General features: G+C 33.4%; 5 protein-coding genes across 6 annotated transcripts in view; 2 read left to right on the top strand and 3 right to left on the bottom strand.

The window, feature by feature from the left end:
- LOC145734565 (uncharacterized) overlaps positions 1–11,889 on the bottom strand; it is a 67,642-nt gene extending 55,753 nt beyond the window's left edge. Inside the window, exons 1-2 of one of the 2 annotated variants that reach the window (XM_081988038.1) lie at positions 11,606–11,889; positions 9,447–9,499 (exon numbers count right to left, since the gene is read on the bottom strand). In XM_081988038.1, the coding sequence (XP_081844164.1) occupies positions 9,447–9,486 (40 nt within the window). In that variant the 5' untranslated portion in view covers positions 9,487–9,499; positions 11,606–11,889. The remainder of the gene's footprint in view (positions 1–9,446; positions 9,500–11,605) is intronic. The other variant, XM_081988039.1, reaches the window with a different exon arrangement.
- Positions 11,890–12,047: 158 nt separating this feature from the next.
- Positions 12,048–13,276, bottom strand: LOC145734564 (putative ribosome production factor 1). The gene is made up of 3 exons (XM_081988036.1): positions 12,781–13,276; positions 12,311–12,729; positions 12,048–12,258 (listed from the first exon to the last, which is right to left on the bottom strand). The coding sequence occupies exons 1-3, from the start codon at positions 13,198–13,200 to the stop codon at positions 12,081–12,083; spliced, it is 1,017 nt and encodes a 338-aa protein (XP_081844162.1). The 5' UTR covers positions 13,201–13,276; the 3' UTR covers positions 12,048–12,080.
- A 104-nt stretch (positions 13,277–13,380) lies between these two features.
- LOC145734570 (protein lin-7 homolog C-like) lies at positions 13,381–14,448 on the top strand. Its single transcript, XM_081988043.1, has 4 exons — positions 13,381–13,543; positions 13,600–13,771; positions 13,827–14,055; positions 14,106–14,448. Exons 1-4 carry the CDS (start codon positions 13,507–13,509, stop codon positions 14,259–14,261), a joined length of 594 nt encoding a protein of 197 aa, XP_081844169.1. The 5' UTR covers positions 13,381–13,506; the 3' UTR covers positions 14,262–14,448.
- A 510-nt stretch (positions 14,449–14,958) lies between these two features.
- On the bottom strand, positions 14,959–16,896 carry LOC145734569 (small ribosomal subunit protein uS7-like). Its single transcript, XM_081988042.1, is given in 5 exon segments — positions 14,959–15,085; positions 15,271–15,486; positions 15,675–15,752; positions 15,755–15,898; positions 16,743–16,896. Coding segments are annotated over 5 exon segments (633 nt in total). The 5' UTR covers positions 16,869–16,896; the 3' UTR covers positions 14,959–15,016.
- Positions 16,897–17,659: 763 nt separating this feature from the next.
- Syx6 (Syntaxin 6) lies at positions 17,660–20,789 on the top strand. Its single transcript, XM_081988041.1, is given in 5 exon segments — positions 17,660–17,838; positions 19,232–19,482; positions 19,485–19,782; positions 19,838–19,932; positions 19,989–20,789. Coding segments are annotated over 5 exon segments (756 nt in total). The 5' UTR covers positions 17,660–17,803; the 3' UTR covers positions 20,066–20,789.
- Positions 20,790–22,390: the final 1,601 nt, after the last annotated feature.

Raw genomic sequence — 22,390 nt, 5'->3', positions numbered from 1 at the left:
TCTCCTTGGAGACTTGTAAATGAAGCAAAATCTCTTAGGACAATTATTGGATGAATGAGGCTTTTTATCTAAGTTCTGGTGGGTTTGTGACTCATATAAAACTTATTGTAATTTAATAACCACTGTTTATTAGAAAATATTAGGTGCAAATGAAACGTGACTGACAGACGAGGTGACAACGGTAATGATCCATAGTGCAACTGACCTTTACAGGCAACACCTTCTAAACTAAATTATTTACAATGTTTTGGTCCTTGGCTTAGTTTACAAATAGTATTATAGCTAGTCTCTTCGCATAATCTACTAAAATCCATACTTTAACAAAGTCTCTTTCAAATTACAAACATTTATTCGAGAACCTTTGAGATTCCTTGAATGTGTATTATCAAGTAGGGGTTTCCGGGGGCTGTAGCAAACCCCAATTTAGGCCAAAATGTAACAATATGGCGAAAAATCGGCCCCGAACAATGGTCGAAACTGTGACAAACAACCGTAAACGGTAATTCGCTAATACCCCATGGGACACCGGGCCTTAATCTCTTAATAGCCAAAGGACCGTCTCGGACAATACATTTCGAGGTATGTCACGATATTCTACAATTATTTTGATACTATTATTATGTTAGTGTGCCTGTCAGCACACGAGATGGCCAATTTTATTATCGCAAGCAAACAACAAAACTTTTCCGTCCTGGATAAGTTTGTGGGGGGGCACGAGACCGGCCAAAATGGGGCCCATTCACCTTGTTATTTAAAGAGGTCGCGATTTATGGCACGGGGGAAGTAAACAGAGGGGCCCAGAAAGGTAGGAGAGGCTTTGGTCTCGCGCACCAATCTCTTATTTGGGCAGGTGTATTTGCCACCGTCTACCAGCTGTCGGACCGCAGCCCTGCATCCCCCAATGATGTTTGGCAACCGTTGTTAATAACGCGGAACCACACTTCTTCAGATACGATGACGTATTTTATTAACGAACACGTGATTTATCTTTCAGACGAATCGCCAGCAAACCAACCATACGTTGGCCAGACCTTCATCCATCAGATTTATGAGAAGCTACTAAATTTTCCATAGTCACACTTTCTGGATGTTAGTGCAGAGAAAAACAGCAAATGATCAATGAAATTCCTTCTGAAATTTTCAATTTAACAAAGCCACAAAGACTTTTAATTTCTGGAGGAGATATAACACTTATTTATCTTTGATAGATCAGTTTTCTCTAAAGTATTTGCAGATAACAACCAAGTGCTCCTGACAATCTCTATTCAACAATTAATGAGTGAATTTTGAAATTGTTATAATCCTAAGTGTTGCAGATTGTAAATGGCATTTGTGTAGGTTTGGGTTGCTCTATCCCTCCAAATTAACAGAATATACATATAATAGTATTCAGGAGTGGTATTGTGGTTGAAATTGCTTGAAAGTCGATCTAATCAGTATTTGGTCGAGTGGAGGCAAATATTCGTACCAAGACGGGCTAGCAGGCGTTATCGTTAAAATGCATAAAATGCCAACAACCTGAAAACTGATAATTAATCTGCGACGAACTGATTAATAGTTAATTTCTGGCAATTTGGCGGCGATTTTCGCCGTATCGGAATCGCCAATTAGATCGAAAAACATGGCAACAATGCGTGTTGCCGTTACGGGGCCCGCGCCCATTTCGCACGGTTCGTGAATTTTTTAATTACGATCCTGAGAGCCTTCAACCTCTTCTTAAGAGAGCTTTTTTCCGTACTCGAAGTAGTAATGGATACCGTAGAACACCCTGTATCGCTTTAATCGGTTCTTGGGATGCGCGTGCCAGACCACCCTTATTTTCCCTTCCAGTTTGTATTATTACACATTCTTCCACTTCAATTTCTCCATTCTTCCATCATTAACACAACTGATCAACTAAAGAAAAATCAAAATAGCAAAATTACTAGAAAAAAGGACCTGATATTTCCAGAAAGTGTAACTAAAACTCTGATTGAAGAAATTGCTTCATGTTCAGCAATAATCGAATAACAAATGATGAACCAGGAGGCATTGAGTGCAGAAAGTCATTTTGAACATGTTTTGCTCTCATGCAACAGGATGTTCAAAAAACAAAAAGAAAAACAGTTAAATTTGAAATTGGGGCTTTGCCAGTTGGGACTGCGTTTACACGGTTCTAACTAGGTGTAAACCTAATCCAAAATCTAATAATATTCTTTTTGAGATAGTTTAAGTGTAGACTGCATATACATAGTAGAGGTTTAACTAATCCTACATTAAAACCCCCAGTGTCGGATTAATTGGCAAAAAAATTGTTTTTTTTGTCATGGTCTGTTATAATCAACACACGTCCGATGTTACCAGATACCATAACATATGGGATTCGTAAGGGTGACTACGCGTATTATGTGGTGCAAAAAGGGCAGGTATAATCAACCTAAAGTTCTTAATTTTAAGTGGGAAATAACGCAAAAAAACTTACTACTTTTTCGAGCTGGATATGTTCTTCCAGGTGACGACACTACAACACAACTTATTAACGCCTCGAGCTTTTTATACCAAGACTTTCCAGACCACAATTTCCGGTGCGGTTCTTTTGTACATACCACGGCCGATTTTTATCCATTTTCAAGGGAAAATAAACAGTTTGCCGATTAAAATGGCCTAACAGGCTAAAAATACACCCCGATTGAGACACATTTGTCCTTCGGGCATTGTTGGCGGCATTTTTCAGTCACATTCCTCGATATTATTCATACTAAATTAAAATCATTTTAAATCACTGACTTCCAATGTAACTATGACAATAATTATTATTAACTATCTGTGAGCAAAAAAAACGAGTGTACCACCACTGGTTTCACAACAATCAAACTCTGACCTAGGTTTTTAGTAAAAAAACAAAACCAAAATAGCCATGACGTCACAATCTAAAATGGTTTTACATTATTAAAATATATTTATAGACCTTATTGTGTCTACTTTCTAGGTTGACGTGAATGTGTTTTGTGTTATTTTAAAAGTGGTGTAAAATTAGCGAGTACGGTACTGTATAGTTACCACGCGTATGCAGATGTTAGCAGAATGGGGTTTCATTCAACCAGAGCAGGAACAGTGCCTGGGGGGCGCTCACCCCAATTTGTCTTCAAGGTCCACAAGGAGTCCCTTTAGACGTTATCCTTAAAGTATTTGAATATCCAGTAAATAAGTCGTATTTTGATTCCCGACTGGCAAAAACCAGTGAAACCTTATCAGGATTTTAAGTAAATACTTATAAAAGTTTACGATCCTCACTGCACACCCGTCTTATCTACCAAACACCCCCGAAAAAGACAATTGCCCACCTTAAAGGGCCGCGCTATCTGCGCTATATCTCATTCAAACTTCCACGCCTGCAGCATCATCCCTCGACCGAGCACATGCCCTTAGAGCGCGTGTAACCTAATATTTTTATTTGAAAACCATTTTATCATTGTTGCACTTTCCTAATATCCCGTGCTGGGTGCAACAAGGGTCCCGCTGTCTCGGCCCGGAAGCCCATGGACAGGTGGGCCCTTTCTAGGAGCCCCTTTTCAGCGAAACGTCTCTCGATGTTCGCGCACGTTTATTATGAAACGCAAACCGTGAAATATGATTTGAGATACTACAGCAAAAATCAAATAAAATTAAGATGATGTCACAAACGCAAAATGTCAATTGTCACGCAAACCCATTCATCATGCGTCAAAATTGACAGTATTGACATTATTTATTTACTAGTACAACAATGAAAATTCATTATTGTACTAGTAGCATAATGTAGTCTTTCTACGCAGGCAGTAAAATTATATGATTAATTAACTTACGGTTTACTTTATGTACGGTAAAAATGCATTATTTGTCATATTGTTATAAGACACCTGACTTTTGTGTTTTAAACATTTTTTCCAAAAACTTGAATATCGAGGGGAAAATCGCTGAGATATTTTGATGTACTATTTGTTACTATGTATTATTATATTCTGATATGACAGCATGTCACCAAGTTGACATAAGTTAATGATTTATCAATTTTTTTACACATGTTTTCAAATATGAATGTGTATTTTCTGAGGTTATGTTGGGTACTTTTTCGAAAAAACGTAGGGTTTTAAAAATTATTTTTTTTACCTCAATTTTATTCTCCCAACATAGTAAATTTTAGATAAAAATGTACTCAAAATCATTACAAATTGTCTTGAAAGTGCAAATATAGTCTACTAATTTTTTTTCGGCTTGAAATCGACGTATTTGAGTTAAAATGCGACCTAAACATCACATAGTGACTTGAAAACCTTGAAAAATGATATACAAATGCAAAAATTGGTCTATTAAGCCAATTTTCGTGGTTTGTGACATGAAATCGACATATTTTAGCTAAAAACTGATTTTAACTTAAAAGTGCAAAAATGTTTCTGACTTGACATATTTCAATGAAAAATTGATTTAAAAACTGAATTTTCAGTTGAAAATTGAACACCACTTGAGGTAACTTGAACTTTTTCAATTAAAAATAACTTAAAAATTAAAATTTTCTTGTTTCAAAGTTTTCAAATATCCAGTCGATATATTTCAGTTAAAAATTGACTTAAACCGTGAACGTTGACGAGAATTTTTAGTTGAAAATCATGAAAATTGACTTAAAAATACTAAGTCCGTTTAAAAAGTCAATAATCAAGGTTTCAAACTGAAAAATGGACGTATTTTATTTCAAAATGTATTTAAAATCCACATCTTGTCCCAAAAATCATGGAAGACAATATAAAATTGACTTAAAAATATTAAATTTGTCTTTTAAATGTATGAAAATTTACTTACAAGTGCAAAATTCGTCTATTACGTTAATTTGCTATACCTATTTGGAACTCATTTCAATTTAAAAATTGAAGATTTAAAGGTTTTGTAAATCAACTTCTAACAATTTGATTTTGTCTATTTTCTCTAAGTAAAAGAGCGAAGCGGAAATGTGCTATTTCTACTTAGAATTTATATCGTGACATTTATTCTGCAAATCCTGATTCATACACCTAAATGGCCCCCATTACATGATCGTGGTGTAATCATTCAATTGGGGGCCTCAATTTTCTAATAGCGAATTTGATTAGGCGTTACTCACGTAATCACTTTGTAAACAGGTTGGTTTTCGTAAATTACCGACACCATGGAACTTATGAAAAATTCATATTAAAAGGAGAGTGGTGTTTGTTCCCTTGATAATTATCTCAAAAACGACTACCTGTCTCACAGATAAGGATTTAAATTAATTTTTTCAGTCACCTCCGTATTGTGTGCGATACCGGCGCTTGTAATGGGATCTTCTACCATCTGAAAAGTAAAAACCGTATGGAAATTGAGGGATAACACCAATTCGGGGTGCGTTTCTGTTATATGGTGCCCCCAGTGTGCGCGTCGCATATTAATGGATTTTTTTACGGTACCAAAAAGCACCTCATATAAATCTTAGTACACGTGACAAGTGAAGTGGTAACTACGGTATTTAAATCCACCAACCACGATCAATTAAGCATCTCGACGTGTTTCTACAAGCACGCGAAATAATCCAATATGTTTTTTTGGGGACCAGCCTGAAAGAGAATCTGAATAAACGCCTTTTCCGGTCTGAGCTGACATCAAAAGCATTTCGGTTATTAAAGGGCACTTAGGGCCGCGATCGGCAGATGTTTCACAACACACAGCAGCCCGTCAAGAAGTACCGAACTTGGTACCCAATTGGTAGAAATTTTTGATTAATTAGCTTGAAAAAAATCAGTGCAGTACGCTCGGTTTTTTTTCTGTTTATGAATTCGACCGATAAAAATCACGAAAAGAGGGAAAAACAAGCGAAATAAAATCCGACACGCGAGAACAGAGAGTGTAAGGTTCGACAAACGCATTTCTGCACACCATAGAGTAAAATTGATTACAGGTTATATCTCAAATCAGTTGGGATTTACATAAGAAAGGCAGTGAAATCAGAACTACTTTACTTTACTTAACAGGGTAGGAATCAGATTATAAAATGATAAACTAGAGTTAGTTAATTCAGTAGTAGGTGTTGTTCTATTGATTGGCCATCGTGGTCTCCAGAGTTAAATCTAGGGGACTATTTTCTCAGAACCGGAGTGTTATTATTAAAACTGCTCCATCATAATAGAGCATTGTTTATAGGTATTTTTTCTGAACATTCTCAAATTCTTCACTATGACTTCCTTTGTCACATGGGAAAAAACTCGAAATAAAATCAAAACCTAACTACGGCTTTAGTAGTTGCTTTCGCCATAGAGGTGTACAAGTACAAATTTAGTCAATCAATCATAACCAAGAAAAGCTCTTGAACAATCATACCATTTATCTAAAGTTGGGTTAGGTTAGGTGGCTTTTGGTGGTTAGATTTATTTTTTACAGCAAACCTCTCAAGTTACTAACAAAACAAAGAAAACTCAGATGGTCTGATAATTCAGCTAGCTATATGGGCCAACGGAGATTTTTCCTATTGTTCAACCAAACTAAAGAGGTCAAAAGAGGTCTTTTGTTTTTTCCATAAACCAGTGGTTGTATACTTAAAACTGTTGAAAATAATTTCTCTCTCACACATTAACCTAAAAAAGTTTTAAAAAAAGAAACGAACAAAAACTGGAGCTGTAGTAAAAGCCGCTTTAAAATTAAAATAATCCTTAAAAACAGAATCAAATTTTTAATAAATTGAACTTTTTGTGTGTCCTAAAAATGACTAAAATTGACTTTTAAGAATAATATATTAAGAGTTAAGCCCCTTAAATCTATACTTCAGCAGAAACATACATCTACGATTCAATCTTTCAAACAAAAAGTAATTATTATTTACACCCAACAAAACATATCTGGCAACAGTCTTAAAAAGATCGATACAAATAATTTTTGATTTTAAACTTTGACGTACTTACTAAAGCCACACTCGTGGAAAAACACAAATAAGATGACGTAGAAGCCACGGCAGTGGCTTGCTCTACAGGGTGGTCCAGTTTTAAGTGTCAATAATTCACCATTTGATAGCCAATCAAAAAATAAGTTGACTTGCATTACGTCATTTTTCTGAAAAACGTTTCCTATGGAAGATACAGTCCTCCAAATTTCCATTTAAAAAATCGTTTTATGGTTCAAAACTGAACATTCAAGACTTGTGAAAGTCCAAATTTGTACTGAATAGTCTAAAAACTTTTTACTACTAGGAATGGTCTTATGATTCGCTTTCTCAGACTGCCATCCTGGTTGGGTGTCTGAAACTGACATGCAAGAACTAAAAAAAGTCCGGAAATCAAGACAAAGATTGTATTGTGCATGAAACTCATTTTTTACTACTAAAAATAATATAAAAGTTGCCTTTTAATGCTAGAACTGACTTTACTAGGACTAAAGAGTCAAAAAGAGAGACTTTAATTGGTGTAACTACTTAACTCAATTTTCTGGACTGGACAACAAGTCTAGAAGTAAATTAAATTTTCGAACTATTTTATTTCTAAAAATTAGTTCTCAATACATTATTGTAGTATTTGGTACCAAAATGTTTTACTTTTATTCCTGAAGAAACTTGACTTTTGGAAATAGTCTTAAACTCGATTTTTCAGTCTTAAAAAGCATTAAAAACACTCTGAATTTCTTAGAGATGCTACAATTTATTGCACCTATAAGTGTAGAAGTCAATTTAATAGTGAAGAAGCTTGAAATAACATTTTCAAGACTATGGTCAGACACACTGGCTTTTAGGCCTGATAAGTCAAAAACTTTGTAAAGATAGTCACTGAAACTCGATTTGAGGCACTGAAAACAGCCTTAAAACACTAAAAACAGTCTAGTTTATTAAGAAATACCCGAATTTTTAGCACTGAGGTGTCTAGAAGTCGATTTAATAGTGACAAAGCTTGGAATGCCATTTTGAGTCTATGAAGAATGTAAAAATTGTTTTTTAAGTTTGCTATCAATAACTTGGTAAAGATAGTCTTGAAATTCGATTTTCCAAGCTGAAAGCAGTTTTGAAGCACTAAAAATAGTCCAGAATTCGAAGAAAATGAAAAGCAAAGTAAAAAGCACGAAAAGTTCGTTTTCAAGACAATTTTCATGAATCTAATGTCAATGTCCTGCATCTAAGACAAATTATGAACACCTTCTTCAAATGCAAATTTTAAGCTTCTGATGTCACTTTTCATTAGTTCAGTTACATTTTGGGGTTCAAGTCAATTTTTAAGGTTTAAATGTATGAATTTGTAGTAACAAATTCTTGAAAAAGTAGTTTTTATGTCTACAAGTCAATTTTTAGTATTAAAGTCTCTCGATTTGCATGAAAACTGGTTACAAACACAATTTTTAAGCTTCTGAAATTTTTATCTTTTCTAATTCAATTTTCAAAACTAAAGTCTTTTAGTTTGTCTGGAAACTAAGAAAACTGGCTACAATAATATTTTTTAAACTTCTTAAATGAATTTTCCGTTTCCAAGCCAATTTTTAAATTGGGTTAGGTTAGTTTTGGGTCTTTGACCGTAATAACGTGTAATAAAGTGCTTGTTCCAAATTTGATCAATATTGCTCCAACGGTCTGACAGTTATGACAAAAAAAACGAATTTTTAAACAGAAATTTGAGGGACTGTATTTTCCTTAGGAAGCACTTTTCAGGAAAACGACATAATGAATGTAAACTTATTTTTTAATTGGCTATGGATTGGTGAATTATTGACATTTAAAACTGGACCACAATGTATAGTAGGATTATTTTTCAATACACTTTTTTAACTTAAACTTAACAGCCAGTTGGAGGGTATACTGTAACTTTTTAAGTTGCTAAAAAAATATTAAGCACATACAAAAACTAAATATTACGTAGTGGTTTCGGGTAAAAAAGTAGACAATACAAGGCCTATAACTAAAAAAAAATAAAAAAACAAGTCAGTAGCACTTAATCTAACAGGCATCTTAATTCAGGGCAAAAAAACGCTACCCTTACCGCGTGTGGCCATATTTCTTGGCTAACAGGGCAGTTATCTTTTTGTTACCCTTTGGGTGTTTGGATAAATATTATCCAAATTATACGGTCGTTACATGGGGCACCAGGAAAAAAACAACTTGTGGGGGCTGTTTCTAGTCTTGGCGGTTAACAAAATAATACGCAGGGGTTGACAGCTGCTTTAAAGTTTTTTGCTTGAAACCAGCAAAAGTACTACTAGAACGTACCGCGTAAAGCTAGTTGTAGTTTCATGGGTTTTCAAGATGCAGTAGGAAGTGGCTAGGCGCCATCTGAACGCATCCGGTGACTCATACACACCCATTCACTCGGTAATGCAAACCACAATTACACTTTATAGGGTACTCTAAGTACCACTAGTATGGTAAAGTTAAACCATCTTTGTATTTGTTTAGCTTGATTGCCAACAATGATGTGAAACGTACAGTATTTATTAAGAATTCAAAAATGACGTACTTACCGTTCGATCATCGACTAATTGATGGCTTGCTGACATGGCTCCTCGACACCTGAAAAATTAAAACCACAGTAATAAGTTTGATCCCTTTAGTAAATCACTAATTTTCCAGAAACGTGCTTTGAAGCTCAATTAATAATTAATCAAACATCAAAGGGCATAAAAGCGTTAAATACAGACAGATGTTCTTTTTTTAAATTATAAAAATTATTGAACTGTAGTATTGTCTTTTGCCTACAACCGCAAACAGCTGCTTTGGTTTCCCTCAGTTTGAACCAAATTGATGAACCCTGAACATGGTATATCAAATTTATATTGCATCAATAATAATCTTATAATTGTGAGGCAAAATGAGGGTCCTGCAACAATTAAAGCAAAAAAACTCCTTGTATATTGTATGGAACTGGAAGTTTGTTAAGCAAAATTCTTATTCATTGGAATGTTGAATTCCAGGGACATATAATTTACGTTTATAGGTCTGGACGAGCCTAAATTGTAGCCTTGAAAGGCCGTCGTAAGGGAGGAACCCCTTTGGGACATACCTAAAGTACACGCAACAGTCTGGCAAATATCCAAGGATGGAAACATGCATATGGGGTGTTAATTATGAAGGTCATCTTGGTTTTGATGCCTATTTAGTGTGAAGGGGTGCCCCTTAAATTTATAGCACTGAAATATGTTTTTTTTTTACTTTAATCCTTAAGACTCCGTGCAATAATGACGAGTAAAACTGCACGAAATAGCCGAATTAAATGTTCAAAAAAATTCACTTTAATTAAAAGTAATAAGTGCAAGGTAAATCCGCATAATTAAAAATCAGTGTATTTGATTTTTCGCTTATCTTTTTAATAAGGATCACTTTTATAATGGTCTCCTTCAAGGCTGATGCACAAAAATCCAATTAAATCTCCAATAGCCAGAGAATTCGAAAAATTAATGGCTCATAATCAACTGAAAGTCCCTAGTCAACTGTTTAATTAATCAGGTTATTTTTTGTAGAAGGTGCGAAGTGAAGCACTAAAATTAAAAATGTACAACACATAGCTGGTTAAACTTTTAACAAACAGTACAACAGAATGGTTTGTAAGTTTTTCTCATCCCGGTTGTTTATAGAAGGTTGTTCAGCAAAGTAAGTAGGTTCTCTGGATAAATTTTGCTTTATAACACTCAATATACTTTTTATTTAGTTTTGTTACCAGAACATTGGAAAACTGTGTTGTTACAGGGTGCACACAAGAAGCAGAAACCCCAAACTGAGGAGAATACCATTGTCAGTTCCATTGTGATCAACCTTGTAGTCTTAGGCTTGATCACACTTTACTATCAAAGTCATTTTGACAAGAATTTACAAGAAAGGATAAAATGTCCAGTGTGTGCTAATACATTATATGCTACACTGAAAAATATACCTGTACTGAAGTGTTTTAAGGAAAAAAATCTTGATTTTTAATTGTAAAAAGATTGAGGAGTTATAAAAATGCCATAACTTCTAAAATCCAAAAAATCAGACTTCAGACAAATCTTTTGATAGTAAGACATTTTTTACTATTGTAATATACAATATTGTTCTTATATGACTTGTAGATGGCTCACTTAGCAAATAAAAGGAAATATAGGCAAAGCAATCAAATGTAAGCTAAAACATATACCTAGGTAATACAAGACTAAAACGAGTACAAACTGTGTACAAAAATCAGTTAATGTCCCTAGAGAAGTAGAGACATATTTTAGACACTATAGTGTGAGTGGACTTTATGGGTCCCATCAGTAACAATGTTCAGAAACAGTTCAGATTCTAATTGTCCAGTACAATCAGAATGACCTGAATAACCCACTCGGCCACTGTACCATGGCCTAGACACTTGGTATAAACATTCAAAATTTCTGATTATTGGTTATTGTGGTGGCTCATTCACTTGGAATTACCGACGCAATATTAAGCAAATATACTGTCTTTGAAGCAGAAAAACACCGGATTTGTGACTGAGAGGTTTTAATTGGGTCCATTGATCACTCACATACCTAGACTAATCTTTTTAATATTCATATCTATACATGAATTAAATTTTTGACTTTTTAGGTTACAAAGTACTGAAAAGTGTACTGGGAATCACTTAGTAACTGCCGGCACCGTCAATATGGGATATTTATTACTTACCGAAGCAAAAACTAGAGAAAAAAACACTGTGTAGTTTCCAAAATAGTTTGAATTCCTTTGCACTGTAGTTTAAAAGTAACTTTTGAGCCAATCCCGCTTATTGAAATCACTGCAACTGTTTGCAAATGGTACAACCAAACGTTAGGGACACCTTAATGCGATTTTTTAAGCCACTTTGACAATGAACAATAAAAAAATAACATAAATTTTGAATTCACAAACTGCAAAATAAATATAACCTCGCCATGTTAACTTTCTTTTGACAAATGACGGTCAGCGCCATCTGGTGCTTCTTCACGCAACTGCGCTTCGGTTCAACGGAACTGAAACGAAAATGTTAAAATCCAAAAATCCCTGACAGTTAGACAAGGACAGGAAAACCCAAACCAACTTACCTTGTAATTGTCAACCAAAGAACGTAAATATGAATAAAATAAACACATAAAATAAGGGGTTTATTAAAAGAAACGCCAAATTACAAATCAAACTTCCTCCTGCTGGTCTCCATGGCATGCCTTCTGCCATCTTTAATCCACTCAAACTGTCCATATTTGCTATCAAAAGTTCCTTTTTGCAAGGAGCGGAGTTTCAATGTAAATCGGGGCCCCAACTCCTTCAACCTAGCTTTCTTACCCTCAGAATCAAAACCGTACCTAAAAAAAAAACCTCTAAAACCTCCAAAAAAGCTACAAATATTAAAATTACCGGTAATGGCGGAAAAAAATGTAATCTCTTTGATTGTGAAAAGTAACGGCGCGTTGCCCTACAAATTCAGGATCATAATGGAACAAAGCACCCAACATTCTGCCTACACTCAGACCCAATCTGGTTGTAAAATTGTTTAAAATCACCTCAGGACGATGTGCTGTGATATCTTTATGATTTTTCCTTAATTCAGTAGTAATCCTCACATTACTAATTTTAAAGTGTGCAGTTGGGCCATTGGGCAAGTGAATGACCAGCAAACCATCAGGTTCTTTGCGATTTTCATTGATAACTAAAATATCTGTGTATTCTTTCTCTATAGCACTCCTAACAATTTTTTTCACTCCTGAACGATTTCGGTAAAGTGAAATGGAATTGGGAATAATCCTTGTAAGTTCCCTTCCAAAAATTCGGGTTTTCTAAAAAATAACTCCATAAAATGAAGCATTAAAATTTTTAATGCAACTTACTCTCATTGGATTGTCAGCATAGGTTATTAACACTTTAGGTTCATAAGACTGCTTGTAATATTCATTAAACTCATCTTTCTCCAAATCATCCCTAATCAATTCATTAGCTTCATCTTCCAAATTGGTGACAGTGGTCTCATCCTTAATGCGGAGACTTTCAATAGTGTGAGGCACCTTTTTAGGTGCCCCCTCTTGCAGGAGCTTCTTCTTAGCCTCCTTTTTGGCCTTTTTCTGTTCCTTTTTAGCTTTTTGAAACTTCTGAATACGGACGTGTTTGTTCTTTATGTTGGAAAATTTGGTTTCGGTAGGAAACAGGACTGAACCACTAGTGGAAGGTTTGAGGTCTTCTATAATTTCTTCCTCCTTCACCTCAACCTCATCCTCAAGTTCTTCAATCATTTCCGCTTCCGTGCCAGACATTTCGTATGTTTTTAATAATGTTAATTAAAAAGGCAATACTTTATTTACCTCTTAAAAAGAAAACACGTTGCTTGTGAGGTTATGATGGTTATATCTGTCTTCTTCTTTTCAAACCATGTGACTATTATATTTATAAAGAAGATTGACGTGTTAACCTTCAATTTTGACATTAGAATCTACTTTTTGACGTTGCATGCTAATTGTAGTAATTGTAATTGTAAACAAAACTACATTGTATTTCTTATTATCAGTTATTATATTACTTTTCAGTGCATTTTTTAAATAAAATCGCAAAGAGAGTGAAATATGGCACAAATCGGGGAGCCCTTAACACTAGCTAAAGGTAACCTTATTAAAATAAGTCACACCTGATTATTGATTCCACTTTGTGCCTTCTAGACATTAAGAGATCAATAGAACTACTGGAAAAACTGCAAAAAAGCGGAGAAGTCCCAACTACCAAGCTCATAGCATTACAAAAAGTACTGCAAAGCGACTTCCTGAATGCTGTAAGGGAAGTGTATGAACATGTTTATGAAACTGTTGACATACAAGGCTCTCAGGATGTCAGGTTTTTCATCCATTCATATAATTTATGTTACAGCATTACTGATTGATTTTTATAGAGCATCAGCTACTGCCAAAGCTACAGTGGCAGCTTTTGCAGCAAGTGAGGGACACGCGCATCCCAGAGTGGTAGAACTACCCAAAACTGAAGAGGGTTTGGGTTTTAATGTGATGGGAGGCAAAGAGCAGAACTCGCCCATTTACATATCCAGGATTATTCCTGGAGGGGTTGCAGACAGACATGGAGGTCTTAAAAGGGGCGACCAGTTGCTCAGTGTTAATGGAGTTGTATGTTTCTGTCTCTAAACTGGTAAATGTGATAATGTGGTGGTTTTCAGTCTGTTGAAGGTGAGAACCATGAAAAAGCTGTGGAACTGTTGAAGCAGGCCCATGGTTCTGTCAAATTAGTGGTTAGATACACTCCAAAAGTTTTAGAGGAGATGGAGCTAAGGTTTGATAAACAAAGAGCTCGAAGGAGACAACAGTACAGTTAAATGTGGAAGCTCTGATGGGTTTAATAATAAATGTGCAATGAGTATTATTTGTCTGAATCTCTTTTATTTTATGTAGTGTTTAAGAGGAGATAAAATTGTTAAAAATTGCATTTTACCTGCTTGTATTAATCAACCTACATTTATTCAAGTATAGATTGTTTCATTAAAGATTGTAACAGAATAATAATTGCTTTTTTTGCTTGCACTGACCATTGATCACTAATGAAGCAAAATCAATAAGTTTCAAAACTGTAAAATGCTGATTTTAGCCTTAAAACTTTAGATAAAAATTGAACTAAACTTGTTCAACTGACCCTTAAATAAGTGCATACTTTCTACAGCTAATAATGAATTAAAAATTAAAATTAATCTCATGTTTTTAGAAGTTACTGCTGTTAAGTAACACTTCTGTGATTTTTTTAAATATTTTAAAAAGTAGTTAACACACTGTATTTTTTTAATTATTACGCGCATCTGCCATTAGAAACCAAAATTCTCTCTGTGACGTCATCCCTAACTATTTTGATTTTTCCTATTTTAGAATTGTGCAGACTGAAGTATAAAAGAACTCAAACTACTTTAAGTTGACGTCAAAGTAAAAAAAATTGCATTGATGGTCTTTTTAGTAATAAAACTTGTACTTAGTATTCTTGTATCATTATGGGATGGATTGAGGGCTATTACACAACATTAAGAATGGTTTTTAAAAAACATTTAATTCCGTAAATAATTACAGAAATCTTATAATTACTTCCTTAACGGTTACTCTTGGCAACTCTCTCCAATTCGTCCTTCTTTTTGATGGCGTAAGAGTTTGAGGATCCCTAGAACAAAAAGCTCCAAGATAAATACTGACCAATTATTTCTTCTCAATAAATTTGTTGGAAAAAAAATCAGATTTAATTGTAGTCAACAGGGTTATTTTCTGACAAGAGGTGTCAGAAAAATTAGAATTTATCATCATTCAAAAGACAATACTTTACCAGTCCAAATAAACAGTTTTACTAACCTTAGCAGCATTGATTAACTCATCAGCCAAACATTCGGCGATGGTTTTAATGTTTCTGAAAGCAGCCTCGCGTGCCCCAGTGCAAAGCAACCAAATGGCTTGGTTAACCCTTCTTAAGGGAGAAACGTCCACGGCCTGCCTCCTGACGGTACCAGCCCTACCAATACGGGTAGAGTCTTCACGGGGTCCCGAATTGATGATAGCAGTAACCAGAATCTAAAATTTGCTTGTTTTTCTCAATCCCTAACTTAATGATACTCTTTAAAGTACAAAAAAATAGTTTTTAGTTCAGAGTATTACAATCACCACAAAGCAGTCTGAAGAGGTGTCAGAAATTGTTGTGTATTTCATCATTTTATGTTTTTTTTTAAAGGTTCATACAGATCAATGGGGTAAAAACTTACCTGAAGGGGGTTTTCTCCAGTCAGCAAATGGATGATCTCAAAAGCGTGCTTAACAATTCGCACAGCCATCAGTTTTTTTTTCCATTATTTCGGCCGTGCATCATCAAAGAATTGGTTAAACGTTCCACGATGGGGCACTGAGCCTTACGGAAACGTTTAGCCGCATAACGACCAGCGGAATGAGGCAGGTATTTGGCGTTCTTTTCTTTGACGGCAATGTAATCCTGACAGACAAATTTGCAATTTTTTAGTGTTGTAGACAATGCATAAAAAAATAGTAAAATTTTAATGCTTCTGTCAGCAATAAGCAAATCAACAATGTAATTCTGAAGAGGTGTCAGAAAATATGTAATGCTACATCAAATCATCATGTAATCAACAGTCAAGTTAATATCAAATAAATTCATTAAAATCGGTCAAAAAATTAAATGCAAATATAAGGCTTGATTTCTATATTGCTGCAACACAAACCAATCAAAATGGTTTATTTTAGTGATTGAGACACAAGGTCTATGTTGTCCAAGAATACATCTAACTTTTCTGTTGCAAAATGTTTAAGGTACTTTAAACAAAATGATAATAATTAATAATGTTATACAACTCAGAATATCAGCTAAAACAATAGCTTATACTTTACAGAGAATAATAAAAATAGCCATCCCCTATTAAAAAAAAAACTGTAAGACTATAATAAAAGGTTTAATAATTTTTATTTAAAAAACATTGAATACAAACTAAGAATTAATTTGTACTAAGCATTTAAGTGGGTTATAATTTCAACAGTTCAACAGGTTATAGGAGCATTCAAATTTGAATAAGAAACAAAACAACAGGACTTGTTAAAGACACTTTTATCCAAAGTAGTATACTCAAAAACTACTTAAACAACATACCCCATCCAATACCCCTAAAATTACAATATTTACCATAAAACATAGAAACTTAATAGAATACTGAAGTATAAAAACCTTACCTCACCAGTAAAACAATTGTAAATTTTAACTTCAAGACTTTAATTAAGTACCTAGTTAAGCACTAAAAAATTTGTTCTTATTAATAACCACTCACCTGTAAAGACATGTCAGAGACTTGAACATCTTCACAATTCCATTTTGCGAATAGTTTGATCTCAGGTAGTTCAGCAATCTTGGGGGCTGCAGCCACCCCAGAATCATCTCCCCAATTTTCAGACATGTTTGTTATCTGAAATGAAAATCAAACCATAAAAACTACACTATGCAATAACTAATATTATAGATTGGTTTACTGAACCACATCAGACAAGGTGTTGTCTCAACAAGAAATATTCTGCCAAGAGGTGTCAGAAATATCATAGAATCATCACTGTGGAAATGAAACGGTTTAAGTAACTTAGGCACGATTTTGAGCTTACGTGTTTGCTATCATTTGCAACTTAAAAAGAGTTTTTTGCTGTTGAAAATAAAACACGTGTATAAGACTAAGAAGCTTGAGGTTAGGTTTTCTCCTTTTTGCTTTTACGCTCAAAGTTGGGCAATTTTTAAGTAAAGCTAATACTAGTTTAATCCATAAACATAAGAATTACTTACTGTTAAGTGTTTTTGCAGCAAAAACCGAGCTATTTAGGATAAACACTATATTTTCGGCTACAAAGCAAACGCCACCACGGCAGCCATTTACGAAAAGAACTTCAAACTTCAAATAAAGCCTTTTTAATCTGCCAATAATGTCAACTGTCAAATCTTCAAGACAGTACATACCATTGAAATATCACAATAAGCAGTACAATTTAAATTAAACATAAATTAATTCAGTTTGATAATGTTTTACTCTGGAGATGTATTCTTATGTAAAGAAACGATAGGACTGGAATAAATATAAATAACACACATAATTTCAACAATTTTTCCATACTTTCAAATGATATTAAAAAAATTAAACGCAGTTTTATATGTTGATGGTAGTTTCGATTTTCATGTGTAAACTGACAGTGACATGTGACATTTTAATCATCTTTTTTTACCAATTTGGTAAAAATAAATACAAAGAGAGATGTTTTCCAATGTTTTTAATTAAATATTCGCTTAAAAAGGGGTAGTTTAGACCTATAAATATTTAGTGTAAAACATTCGCCTTCACTTTCTATACAAATGACTCTGGAAGATCCTTTTTTTGTCGTCAAAGAGTAAGGATTTGTCTGCTCATTTTATGCATGCAGTTTTCTCCCTGGGTTTTCTTTCGTTTTCGCCCAGAAAAGTGTGTATTTGGTTGTTTATTGTTTGCCATTAGTAGTAAGTGATTTATTTTTAGTATATTTATTGTTTTCAGCATGTCGTTTAAACTACATACCATGTAACATTACTGCTTTTACTTGTTTACACTAAAAGAGATTGGAGGGGGCCTCAGTGGCTTCAAATGAATGTTTTTACTGCAAGAAACACTTGATTGATATTGTATTATTTAAGGTAGACTTCATGCTTCATGTATCCCTGCATAGTATTGACAGAAGCACAGAGACTCATTTTACACATAAGTTTAAAAAATGCCTAAATGTCAATTAACCCAGACAGGAGAACATACAGTCATGTTTGTACCTGTAAGAAACAGACTACTTATAGAAAAGGGATTCATTGGATAATTCTTGGTCTAAAAAATACATTTTTGGGGTTCTATCTTGCTTATTTAATTGGTTATTATCCAAAATACTTGAGAAACTTATTGTCACATTGTAGTTTTTCTGTGTAACAGTATTTTTTGTAATGTAAGAAATATCTGTAATTTACTGAATTGAAATAAACATTAGGTGTGTGTGTTATTGTCCTTCTATGAAGCTACTTATGGTAGGAATTAGGTTTGACAATCTTTTGGAGACAGTTTGGTGAATATGGTAAGTGGGTCATTCAGAAAATGATTCTCTGGATGATTCTCTAGTTCATGTATCTGGATGTTTTTTTATTGTATTTATGTCTATTTTTATAATATACCTATATGATTTTCTTAAGGGTCAGATTGGTTTTATAGACATACTTTAAATGATCAAGTCCTTATAACCATTTGAACTAAGAGAGAACAGAGTTATAGGATGTTATTTTTCTGGAAGGTACTGTAGGAATATTCCAAACCATACATCATAATCAAATTCCTTGTTTTGCAATATATGCTTGCAGGAGACAGTGAGGAACCTTCTTGTTTTGATAAGAGCTTTATGGGACTTTGTAAAACAAGGCTAGGGTGTTAAATGTGCTCAGTATAGAATTTTAAGGGTATACAAGAGTCAGAATTTATTTTATCACTTTTATTTACAATTTAGCTCCCTAAGGATTATCTTTTGTGTTACCCCTGCCTGTGGAGTATAAGACATTTATTTACATTTTTTTAGCAACTGGTTTCAAAACTAAATTTATGTTTTTTACTATTAATTTTTTCTGCAACTTAACATGCATGTCATGGTGCAAGTAATTTTCTTTAGATTACAAAGCTTTTGCTTTCAAAGTTGTAGTCATATTATCTGATCATCACACATTATTAGGATTGAATGGTTCCTCTTTGTATATACTACAATAAGAGTTTGTTTTTAGTGAAGTTTTTAAAGCTTTAAAAAAAACTCGAGGTCTTTACCGCCGATGGTCCGATTTTCAAACTGAGCCTGAACTGATAACCAAAGACGAAATTGAATGGACAAACACTGAACTGAAAAATTCATTGAGAAGCATTGAGTGGGACTTGGAAGACCTTGAAGATACTATAGACATAGTCGAAAAAAATCCTCTAAAATTTAAAATTGACAATAAAGAACTGACCAAAAGGAAACATTTCATTGTATCAACCAAAATGAAATCCAATCAATGAAGGATAGGATTAGTATGAATAGAGGGAAGGACAAAGATCGATTTGCCAGACAACCTTTACTAGAAAACAATAGTCCCGTTAAATTGACAAACATGCACGGTGGCACTAAATACTCAAAGTTGGAGAACGAAATCGAAAGCCCGCAACACCAGTTTTTGCAACGTCAACAGATGTACGAGCTGCAAAATCAAGAAGAACAACTTGAAGCTATTTCGGGTAGTTTGGGAAACTTGAAAACGGTTTCCCGACATATTGGCATAGAACTGGATGAACAGCAAGGGTAAACAGTATTATATTTTGTTTTATTGTTGAATGTTTGATTGTTTTCTTGGCAGCATGTTGGATGAATTTGGAACTGAGATGGAACATACAGAATCCAGATTGGACACCACAATGAAGAAGATGGCGAAAGTTTTGAAAATTTCTAATGGTAAGTCTTTAGACTTAATATAACAAACTTATTATTTCTTATTATTTTTTTTATAGACCGGAGTCAATGGATTACTATTATAATTCTAGTTGTAGTACTTATTATTGTGATACTTTTGTTTTTTATACTGTGATTTACTTTGCTTTTTTGTGTAATTATCAAACTGATTTTGTAGACTTGTTGTAAGTACAAAAAGAGTTACTTAGTTGTTACAGTTCCCTAACACTGAGATATATTATAAAGGTTGATTGTATTTATTTATGTAATATGTGTGCAATATATGATTAATGGAAGACTTGAGTGCCATACAATGTTAAAGAAAGTCATATAAAACTCACTAGATGGACCTCATTTTTACAAGTTAGTATAGTTGTTTAATTAGGTAAGGTAATTTGTTATAATGCGTTAACCAGGCTTTGTCTTTGCAATTGACTTACTGACTTACAAAATGGTGAAAAGCGCACATTGCATTCAAGACCAATTTAACATTAACAATGACTAGTCTTTTTGACGCATATACACAACATTGGTAAGTTTGAAAGTTGTTTCAAAAATTTACTGATGGATCTAACAAAATTTAGTAAAATATTTGTTTCCTTGCTCTTATTCTTGCCTAAAGGTTGCTACTTAAAAAAAGGTCTTGACAGTTGAATTTCCAAGTAACTAGTTTAGTTAGTAAAAATAAGTAATCTATATTTAGTCTAATTTGATAATTCTATAATAATTATTCTTGCCTCTAGTGTTTTCGTGTTTTTTTTTCCAAATCTACTTTATACATTTTTATGGATTGTAAAGCTGTCTATTTATTTAAAACTAGTTTTAATAAATACGTATTATTTACTCCCTAGATACAAGTATTTGAATGAGTTTTATTGTTCTTTCTCCTATACAAACAAAAAGTTCTAATGGATGTCCATTTTTTATGGTTGTATAAGATATCCAATTAAATTGATAATATTCATTGGTATTTTCTAGTCTCTATCTCTACTAAATTTAGTCGACATATCTTTTTTAAATGATGTTCATGCATATTTAGCTAAGGCTATACGTAAACTTCACAAAGGTTACTAGAGCCTTATTTTGTGTCTTTGGATTTAGATAATTTGTAACCTTTAAACGGTCTGAATTATAGTCAACCAAAAGTAAAATTTTTTTAATTATTACCTTAAGAGAAACGCGCAAAATAGGGAGGTAATTAACAACTTCTAATTAAGCTTATGAGTTTTGATTAATTATACTTACTACAAATTGAGTTCTAAAATGGGCAAATTAGCAAAATATTTATGTAGCTAGAGTTACAGTCTAATTTCAAGCTACAAAGAATTGTCGAAAAGCCTTTCTGGTCTTAGCAAAAAGAGAAAAAATAAAAAAGAAATTTTATTAAGCTAATATATGGTAAATATTTAGTAAAAATAATAACCGTTTTATATCTATGCTAATCAAAATATTCTATTTATGGTATAGGTGATAAATGGTTGTGAAAAAGGCTAATATAGTATAGTGTACTAAAATAGGAGTTAGTTATATCGATATTACACTTCTATTTATATTGTAGTAAATAGAATAAGTGGTGATTTTACCGCATTCGGTAATCAATGTGCTTGAAGGTCTCTCATGCCTTAAATTATTTAAGTCCCTGAAAAACAGTTTCATAAGGGACAAATTTGTACCAAGTTTCATTCTCTACCAAAAATTTAGAGAGATATTTTGTTCTTAAGGGCCTCAGAAAGGAGATATTTGCTAAGGAATGTTTAAAATGGGGGAAAAAAGTGTTCACTTACAGAACTTTCAATCTCTCTATATATTTTTGGTAAATTTACACAATTTACCGCCTTTACCATATTTATGGTACTTAGAAGATGTTTGTCTTCTATTTTTACTATGTATTTGGACTATTTGGCAATGGACATAAGGTTTTCTGCACAAACTGAATCCTCATTTATTATTATTTACCAATGATTATGTCCAATATTTAACTCATGTTCAACTAGTTCTATTGATTAGTTGAATTAATTCAAGTAGTTCAACTACTTTACAGAAGTAACTGTTATTCAATTACTTTTTTTGTTTATAAATATTATAGTTTTTCATTTTATTTTCAAACGTGTAGCTGAACTAAATTTTGATTAATTCCAAAATTACCATGTTAGGACTAATAGCACAGACAATAATATAGTCATTTCCTTGACTAATACTGTCTAAATCAATTTGTTAGTCCACTACCTTTCCTTGACTGCATGGTGCAGCAATATATCCACAATTTCAATAAAGGAAAGTAAAAGTAAATGAAAACTGCTTTAAAAATGGTTACAAATGGAAAAGAGAAGGAGGAAAGAACTTCTGAGTTTAGAAGTATAAAATGAAAGACAGACAATTTTGGATTTGAACAATCAAGTAGATGCTGAACTAACCTAACCTGAGGAATTTACTGATAATGCTGCCTTATCCAAACATAAAT

This window comes from Ips typographus, linkage group LG10 (assembly GCF_016097725.1).
Source record: "Ips typographus isolate SLU linkage group LG10, UJ_Ityp_2.0, whole genome shotgun sequence".
Classification (NCBI taxonomy): domain Eukaryota; kingdom Metazoa; phylum Arthropoda; class Insecta; order Coleoptera; family Curculionidae; genus Ips; species Ips typographus.
The sequence above is the reverse complement of the archived record's forward strand: the minus strand, read 5'-3'. Positions and strand labels throughout refer to the sequence as shown.

Bases quoted from the DNA above. Each gene is read 5' to 3' on its own strand.
- LOC145734564 (XM_081988036.1), bottom strand. From the start codon at position 13,200: ATGTCTGGCACGGAAGCGGAAATGATTGAAGAACTTGAGGATGAGGTT. The intron at 12,730-12,780 runs GTAAGTTGCATT...GTTATTTTTTAG, and splicing joins ATGCTGACAATCCAATGAGA to AAAACCCGAATTTTTGGAAG. The intron at 12,259-12,310 runs GTAATTTTAATA...TTTTTTTTTTAG, and splicing joins ATTTTTTTCCGCCATTACCG to GTACGGTTTTGATTCTGAGG.
- LOC145734570 (XM_081988043.1), top strand. From the start codon at position 13,507: ATGGCACAAATCGGGGAGCCCTTAACACTAGCTAAAG. The intron at 13,544-13,599 runs GTAACCTTATTA...TGTGCCTTCTAG, and splicing joins GCCCTTAACACTAGCTAAAG to ACATTAAGAGATCAATAGAA. The intron at 14,056-14,105 runs GTATGTTTCTGT...GGTGGTTTTCAG, and splicing joins TGCTCAGTGTTAATGGAGTT to TCTGTTGAAGGTGAGAACCA.